Here is a 9,379-nt window from a genome sequence, read left to right on the forward strand (position 1 = left end):
GACCAAAGGTGGTTGGTTCGAATCCCAGTGTCCCAAATGGTCCCCCGTGCCTGCCAGGAGCTATTTCTGAGCAGACAGCCAGGAGTAACCCCTGAGCACCGCCGGGTGTGGCCCAAAAACAAAAACAAAACAAAAAAATTTCACATACATTCAAAAATTGCTCTACCTGCTGTGTTATCCTTCTGAATACTAAAGTCTATAGATCTTTGTAATACTGTTAGCTCTTGTTTTCTAGGAGTTTTACTCATAATTGTGAGTTTTCTATAGCTAAGTTAAATTTTTTGTTTTGTGGGGGGGGGGGGTCACACCCGGCATCGCTCAGGGGTTACTCCTGGCTCTATGCTCAGAAATTGCTCCTAGCAGGCTGGGGGACCATATGTGATGCCGAGATTCGAACCACCGTCCTTCTGCACGCAAGGCAAACGCCTTACCTCCATGCTATCTCTCCGGCCTAGTTTAAGTAATTTTTCCTATACTAAGTGTGAGTGTGTGTATGTGTCTTGTTTGTGTGAATGTGCTTAGTGTATCCATATTAGGTAATCAATTTGCCACTGTATTATAATGGAGGTGTGTGTTGGTGTGTGTTTTTCTGGGACCTCATACATCTGAAGCATGTGCTCTACCGTTGAGCCACATCTTCAGTCCCTTTGATTTTAAAACTGTTAATAACCTCCTCAGTCCCTGTAAACTGGGACTGTTTTGTCATTCTACTTGTGTTTTACTTACAGCTCCTGACCTCGTCCTTTTCCTGTATAACTTTACAATTTTGTAGTGTTTTCATCTGCACACTAAGGGAATGTATACACATGTCTTTGCTAATTGTAATTGTGGAAAATAAGCTACCAAAAAATACCTAAATATAACAAAAAAATTTTTTTTTGCTGACCAGAGGAATGACTATATCACTCAGATAATAAAGTCTTGGCTTTATATACATTTAAAATATATTCTTCTATAAGGTATAAGAAAAATATCAGTCATTTGGAAAATAACCCAAAACATTAAACCTTGTTATCTTCACAAGGGTGACTCCCAACTCTTCAAAGGCAATATTTTGGCTCTACTTAGTTGTAGAAATTTGTATGTTCTCAGATTCTTTTTATTTTACATCTCTACTCTTCCTTCTGCTAAGATTTCTTATTAGATAATGATTGCTATGATTAGGCAAATTTAGCTTGTAGTGCTATTAGAGGGTGAGAAAGTTTGGATAGTAGTTCAAGATAGACAAATGATAAAGGAAAGACAGAGTAGTGTAGTAGTATTATTAATTTAATACTTCTTTTTGCTCTTCTTTTTGCAGCGCTCAGTGGTTACTCCTGGCTCTGTGCTCAGAAATCACTCTTAGCAGACTTAGGAAACCATATAGAATCTGGGGATTGAAGCTGGGTCATATATAAGGCAAACGCCCTACCTGTTGTGCCATCAGTCTGGCCCCAATTCAGTACATTTTTTTTTGGGGGGGGGTGGGTTTGGGCCACACTCGGTGATGCTCAGGGGTTATACCTGGCTATGCACTCAGAAATCACTCCTGGCTTGGAGGACCATATGGGACACTGAGGGATCCAACCACAGTCCATCCTAGGTCAGCCGTGTGCAAAGCAAGTGCCCTACCGCTCCCGCCCCTATTCAGTACATATTTTTTTTTTTTTTTTTTAGGTTTTTGGGCCACACCCGGCAATGCTCAGGGGTTACTCCTGGCTGTCTGCTCAGAAATAGCTCCTGGCAGGCACAGGGGACCATATGGGACACCGGGATTCGAACCAACCACCTTTGGTCCTGGATCGGCTGTTTGCAGGGCAAACACCGCTGTGCTATCTCTCCGGGCCCTATTCAGTACATTTTTAATTACTTTTCATCACTTTCTCCAAGGAAAATATGATTGTCAACATCCCATCCTGCATGACATCGCTATAGTGATATTTTTTCATAGTATGAAAAAGTGCAGGAAGTTGGAAAACAAAATTAGAATTTATAGACTATTGCTCTAATTTTTAAATTAGTGTAACTTTGAGAGCCGAATAACAATATAATAGCTAATACTCCTTTCTTCAGGATATTATGGGGACAGGGGATTGAAGTTTGGAGAAGCAAGTATGTATCTATGCATGATGGTAATGAAAGAATTTTATTTCTTTTTTCCTGTATATTCTTTAAACTCTGTTTTAGGTGTTAATTTTATATCAAACATTCTGTAAAAAGTGTTAACTGAGTCCAGGAAGGTCTTCTGTTGTAACAACAAGATTATGTCCTAGAAATGTAACCTCAGAATGTATATTGCTTCCTCTCATCTTTCTTCTTTCTACTTTACTTTTATTAATATTTTGCTCCAACAGCTGGAGGCTACCAACAGTCTACATACTAGAACAGTTTCTTAAGGAAGTAATGGAAGAAATCTCAGACAAGTCAGAACAATCATTTTAAACATGATCTTTTTATTCCATCTGTTAGATCCAGAATGCAATTATCTTACTGTTTTACTTTTAACCACCCAATTTTATAAATTGCAATTTCATGATCCCCAAATTTTATTCTTTATATATATTTGATTGCTTATATTAATGTTTATATTGGATAGCATAGTATGTTTGTGTGTGTGTTTATAATCACATGTGATTTTTAAGATGGTGTTTAAAAGAAGTAACCCTTCCACAGCATGTCCTCCTCACATTCTTCCACCAGAGAAGAGACCCCCTGAGCCCCCTGGACCTCCACCGCCGCCACCTCCACCCCCTCTGGTTGAAGGCGATCTATCCAGCGCCCCCCAGGAGTTGAACCCAGCCGTGACAGCCGCCTTGCTGCAACTTTTATCACAGCCTGAAGCAGAGCCTCCTGGCCACCTGCCACATGAGCACCAGGCCTTGAGACCAATGGAATACTCTACCCGATCCCACCCCAACAGGACTTACGGAAACACTGATGGGCCCGAAACAGGGTTCAGTGCCACTGACACTGATGAACGCAACACTGGTCCAGCCTTGACAGAATCTTTGGCCCAGTCCCTGGTGAAGAACAGGACCTTCTCAGGCTCTGTGAGCCAACATGGGGAGTCCAGCAGCTACCAGGGCACAGGGTCAGTGCAGTTCCCTGGGGACCAGGACCTTCGTTTTACCAGAGTCCCCTTAACTTTACATACAGTGGTCAGGCAACCATTCCTGAAGGCTGAGGGAAGCAGTAACTCTGTGGTACATGTAGAGAACAAATTGCAAAACTATGGGGAGCTGGGGTCTGGCACCACTGGGGCCAGCAGCTCAGGAGCAGGCCTTAACTGGGGGGGCCCCAGCTCAGTCTTCTGCTTTTGGTAAACTTTATCGGGGGCCTTCAAGAGTCCCACCAAGAGGGGGAAGAGGAAGAGGAGTTCCTTACTAACCCAGAGACTTAAGTGTCCTCAAAGATTCATTTCCTAGCCTTTCTTCTATACAATCCTCTGAACCTTTAATGAAATCATTTACTGGAGTGAGGTACTACTCATTTGGCTACTCCAAAGCTGTCATTGTATTCCTTGCTCACTTGCTTCTAGCAGGCAATTTACAAAATAATGTTGGCATCAATTCCCTCTGGACAGAAAATAGCCAGGATATTTTCTTCAACTCTACATGGTAAACATGAGTAGAGGAAATGGAGAGAGTCATTAAATTTAAGTGAATGTTTTATTAGCTTATTGCCTGCACTTCTTGAGCAAAAGAGAACAAGAACAGTTTTGATTTGAGATGACTCAGGAGAGGTTTTATAGTTTTTTGTTTTTTTTTTTTGTTTGGGGGGGGTTCCCATTGTTTCTTTGAAATTTTATTTTTTTTCCATTAAAGAAAATAGCATTCACAAAATTTGAGATGAGGATAAAAAAGAGTGACTTGGCTGATCTAAATAAATGTTTACTTCCTCTCCAACACATTTGCTTGCGAGTGAAGAACTTTTCAAGTGAAGAACTTTTTAAAAAAATATTTCCCCGTTGAGCATCTTAAACATATCTTTTTTCCAAATAAATTACTCATCTTTAAAGTTTGCTTTGACAAAAGATACGATGCATGAAGCAGGTTCTAGAAAGAAACACTTGGGCAAGTAGATAAGACTCTCCCATCTCTTTCCTATTCTAAAAAAATCCATCTTTAATAGTTCTCTTCTCCCAATTCCTTATTTCTTTCTTTGAGGCATTTATTTGGAAAAAATTGAGATGCCCAAGAATCTGGGATAAAAAAAATTTTTTTTAAATAAAGGAAAGGAAATTTAAACTTCATTGTTCCGTAACTCTTCAATTCTAAAATGCTTTTTGTTTTTGTTTTTTTTAAACCATATTCTGATGGTGAAGTTGATCTATAAATGCAGACAACCTAGGACATTGCTGCTGAACTGGGGTTAGAGATGATTCCTCCTTATCTAGAGGGCTAGTAAGAGCAGTTAGCATAATGTTTACACATATATTTTTATGTCAAAAAAAAAGTCTTTGAAACAGAGCATTGTAATATTGTCAAGAGAAAAAAAATCCTAAAAATACATGAAAATGTAATTTAGGGTGGGTATTTTTCTGAAACTGTATCAATATGTGAGACCTTTTTTTTTTTTTTTAAATACTTTTAAAAGAGCAGACTGTGAGAAAGAACAGTATTGACATATGTCCATCTCAGCATTTATATCCTGCCAATTTTAAGGATTTTCCTCCAGAGATTTGATTTTTGGTTTTGGTAAGAGGGGTTAAAGTTCATGGCATGAACTTTGCCTTATAAACAGGAAATGGAAAAGGGAAAGGTTTTCTGGATGGGTTAATTTGGGGGATTTCTCATTCTGGCTTCCATTTCTTTGTGAGTACCAGTACATAGAGTGTTTTTCAAACATACACATTCATATAAACTATCTGCACAGATTACTAGACCTTTGTGAAATGTAGATTTAGTCCCCCTTTTATAAGGAGAAGGCAAACATGTTTCAACATCTTGGAGAATAGTTTTCTGAATTCAAATAACATTTCATGTTTCAATGCCAAGTTCTATTAAAAAAATAAAAGTACTTGTAAGAGAAAGGTGCACTAATAAAAAAAAATCTTTTATGAAGAATCTCTTCAGATACTTACATGAAGACCATTTCCCCTGTTACTGAAAATAGGTAGAGATGGTGTGTGTACTTCATTATTTCCTTTCTGGTCTGGCCATACCCTTAAGGCCAATCACTGATTAGAAAGAACCTTCTAGCCATTTTGGCATTGATGGCTTTTTATACCAGTGTCTCCAGTTAGATTTGCAATTACTGGTAAATTTTATTAAAATTCGTCTGAACCTTTTGTCTGTTGACTTAGTCCTCAGACATGACCTTTATATTTTAGAATATTTGAGTTAGAGTCATTGGGTCCCACTGTCCCATATTTTGTTTATAGAACTTAAGCCTGAGATACTTTCAGGAGTATTCAGTTAAAAAAAAAATGGTTTCCCGTTGAATAAAATTCTTCATATTTGAATTGCATTTTGGTTCTGAGCAAGCATCAGTACTTTTTACTTTCCTCCCTTTATTTTTAATTATGCCAAATACTCTAAATAATATGCTTAATTTTTCACCTCCCCATCCCTAACAGGGAAGAGGGTGGATGCCGGTGTGTGTGTGTGTGTGTGTGTGTGTGTGTGTGTGTGTGTGTGTGTGTGTGTGTGTGTGTGTGTGTGTGTGAGAGAGAGAGAGAGAGAGAGAGAGAGAGAGAGAGAGAGAGAGAGAGAGAGAGAGATCTCATCTCCCCACTCATTCTGGGAGTCTAACCTTAAAATGGAAAAAAGTTTGGAAACTTGACTTTCTAAAAGGAGAGTTTAAAAGGAATTACTGGTAGTTAAAATATCCAGGAGTTTGTGTGGAGGAAGAAAAGATACTTGTTTAAATTTCCAGCTATTACCTATAATGGAAGTAAAGGTTTGGCAGAATTTCAAAAAACTACAAATCCAATTGAAAAATGGCCTGGGTTTTGTTCAGTTTTAATTATTGTACTGTTGGAGATGTTTAAATCCATTAGTTTGAACAGATTTTAAAAAATCTGATTCTATTCACAAGTGAGGCAAAACTAGTATGTCTATTATTAGTTTTATTACCTTTTTTTCTTCAACCAATTTACTTACCCCAGTTTGCTTAGTGTCCTTCAACTGTCCATAGGAACAACAAGGATTTGAAAATGGTGTCAGATTATATGTTGAAAACAGCAGGTCAGTCAGCACAAATTTGTAAGATTTTCTTTTAGCTTATGTCAGGTATCCATCCACTGAGTGTGTGTGAATGTATGTGTGTGATATGCATATAGTTGTAGTACTAGATGGTTACCAGCAGGTTTTGAGAGAGAGCTGCATCAGAGAAGTGTCAGTGCCACCTCATTCTCCTTGATTTAGTTTCCTGACACTGTGTATTCCTTTTGCTCTCTTTTTGACCCTCATTGGGTGTATCTTGTCTATGTACAGATATTTTGTAATATATTAAAATTTTTTTTCAGTTTATAAAAATGGAAAGTGGAGATTGGAAAATTAAATATTTCCTGTTACTATACCACTTTTGCTCCATTGCGTTTACTTCTAAATCTGTATCATATGAACAGATCAAATGTATCAAGGGCATTTTTTCCCCTCTACTTTAACTTAAGGGTTCTTGATCTCAGTAATATTGTTTGTAGACTTACAGACTACCAAAGGGTGGGGGATACCCAGGGTTTGAACAGGTGCTTAAAAAAAGGATCTAGAAAATGAAACAAAGGAATAGTTGGGAAAACATTGTTTTTTTTTTTTTTTTAAATAGGAAACAATTACACAAATAATGATGTAAAACTACCAAGAGTTGAGCTTCATAGAACCCCAACTCCTGAAAGGGATATGTGGGGTTGAGCTCAACTGTTAAGAGAAAATTGATGCTGAGTCTGTTTAGATAAAAGGGTAGTTTCTCCAAAAATAAAAATAAAAAAATGAAAAAGGGGGAGTTCCCTAGCCTTAGCCCCTGAGTAGGGCCTGTACAGTGTGTATTGAAGTTCCCAGTTTTGCTGAACAATTTTCTGATGCATTGTGAATCTAGCAGTTGAGTACAAGTTGCTTATAAGGATAACAATTCCTCTTCTAATCTTTACTGTCTCATCCCAAGGAGAGAATTTTACTTCTTTTGTAATATAGGTCAGTTAAAATTTCGATTTGTTAAAGTAAATCCATCAGGAGCCAGAAATAAGAGCAGATACAGGTATCAGAAAGTTGTGAGTGTGGTGAGTAATCGTAGATTAAAGGGGAAAGAAGGTACCCCAGAACAAGGGAGATTTAAGAAATGAAGCCCATTTTTTAATCCTCAGATTTAGAACTAACTGCCAGAGGGCTATTAAGAAGAATTGAGAACTCAGAATTGTCCTGGCCCCTGGAATCCAGTGTTCCTGGTTATCCTCCAAAGAGGAATTTTTTTTTCTTTTTTCTTTTTTTTTTTTTTGGTTTTTGGGCCACACCCGGCAGTGCTCAGGGGTTACTCCTGGCTGTCTGCTCAGAAATAGCTCCTGGCAGGCACGGGGGACCATATGGGACACCGGGATTCGAACCAACCACCTTTGGTCCTAGATCGGCTGCTTGCAAGGCAAATGCCGCTGTGCTATTTCTCCGGGCCCGGAATTTTGTTTTCTATCTTCATAGGTTCATGATTGAAAGTGTGGATGTTACCTACTAGAGAATATTTACACTTTATACCAGTATCCCACCCAGTCCTGGGCGTTATAACGGCTGGACCCTGACCGTGACTTTCTCAGTCACATGCCCCTCCAGGATATTTTCTAACTAGAAATCGGAGTTTTAGACATAACTTTCTTAGGCACTTTCTGAAGCCCTGCCTGTCGTCCCCCCCCCCCCTTGATTGATATGGTTAACACTTCAAGGAAGTTAGGTTATTGTTCTTGGAATTCACCTGGTAGTTAGTTACTAATAATTAATAGTAGTAATAATAATACAGCTTGGCTGTATTTTAGATCTTGAGTTACTTCTATGTTTAGAATTTAAGTTATCCTGGAGAGTGAGGTGGTTATAAGTTTTTCTTTTTTTCTTTTGGGCTATACTCAGTAAGGCTCAGGCTTTACTCCTGGCTCTACACTCAGGAATTACTCCTGATAGTGTCCTGAGGGACTGTATGGGATGTCGGAGGTCAAACCCAGGTCATTAGTGCGAAGCAAGCACCCTACCGGCTGCAATATCATCACTACAGCCTCCAGTAGTTAGTTTTTTTATGTGGGTAATTTTTCAACCATTAAGGAAATAGGTTGAATTGCTAAGTCTTCTAGTAATCTTGAGAGGCAAAGTAAGAATGCTTGGAGAATTTGGCAGATTTTAGTGTCTATATTTGACATTTTTAATTTAAAGAAATAGAATTCCTATAGCCTTTGGAACATCCTTAAGTGAAAGTTGACTGGAAGCCAAGACTGAAGGTTTTAGGAAGTATGTCATCTGAAGGAATTCCTTATGTTTTTTGGGGGGTCGGGGTGTGTGTGTCAACACTTAACAGTATTTAGGACTTAGTCCTGGCTCTACCCTCAGGGATCACTCCTAACAGGATTGAAGAGCCCTATGTGGTGACAGATCAGACTTGGGTTGGTTGCATGCAAAGTACACAGACATCCTGCCCACTGTAGGAATTATTGCTGGTACTCTCCACCACCACCTGTCCACCCACTCCATTTCCTCTCCTCACTACTGAACTTTTGATTGAGGCTACCAGGATTTGATGTCTTAACTATGCAGAGTAAAGTTATTGCTGCTTTGCTTTTTGAGGGGGAGAGGGTACAGGGCAGTTTTGGGCCACATTCTGCAATGTTATTCCTGTTTGTGCACTCAGGAATTACTCCTGGCAGGCATGGGGGACCATATTGGATGCCAGGGATTGAACCTGTTCTGGCTGTGTGCAAGGCAAGTTCCTTACCCACTAGTATCTCTAGCTCCCATCTTTGCTTTAACATTTTTGAAAGGCAATGAGAGGTCATTCAAAAGATCCTCAATAGTCTAGATCCTCACCTTATTTTGGGGGGTGAGGGGAAATCAAAATAATCATGCTTTTATTGCTATTAACACTGAGAAGGTTTTTGTGTAGGGGTTGGGGAGTACAATTCATTTATTGATCTAGAAGCAGGGAAGCTCAACCTTCACCTTCATCCTCTTCTCATGAGATTTGTTTTTGCTGGTGACATTTTTAAGCTCACTTGCAGATGGTGTCTGTGGGAAGGAAAGTGTAGAAAGAGGGCTCTGCTATCCATTAGAAGGCAGAGGAGGGCTGCTTTGCTGCCCTGATGAGTAATCAATGACTGTCAGAAACATTTCGGCCAATGTACTGTTCTCATATCTGTTTTGAATTAATAGTCTTAAAATGGAAAGAGTCTTCAATATTCAAGATGGGTAATTATTCGGAAAGCTTTCTGGTA

The 9,379-nt window shown here is 39.0% G+C and overlaps 1 protein-coding gene across 2 annotated transcripts in view; it reads left to right on the forward strand.

Moving 5' to 3' along the window:
* CDK12 (cyclin dependent kinase 12) overlaps positions 1-4,541 on the forward strand; it is an 81,218-nt gene extending 76,677 nt beyond the window's left edge. The window contains exon 14 of one of the 2 annotated variants that reach the window (XM_049778901.1): positions 2,653-4,541. In XM_049778901.1, the coding sequence (XP_049634858.1) occupies positions 2,653-3,302 (650 nt within the window). In that variant the 3' untranslated portion in view covers positions 3,303-4,541. The remainder of the gene's footprint in view (positions 1-2,652) is intronic. The other variant, XM_049778910.1, reaches the window with a different exon arrangement.
* Positions 4,542-9,379: the final 4,838 nt, after the last annotated feature.

Source organism: Suncus etruscus, chromosome 1 (genome assembly GCF_024139225.1).
Source record: "Suncus etruscus isolate mSunEtr1 chromosome 1, mSunEtr1.pri.cur, whole genome shotgun sequence".
Lineage (NCBI taxonomy): Eukaryota > Metazoa > Chordata > Mammalia > Eulipotyphla > Soricidae > Suncus > Suncus etruscus.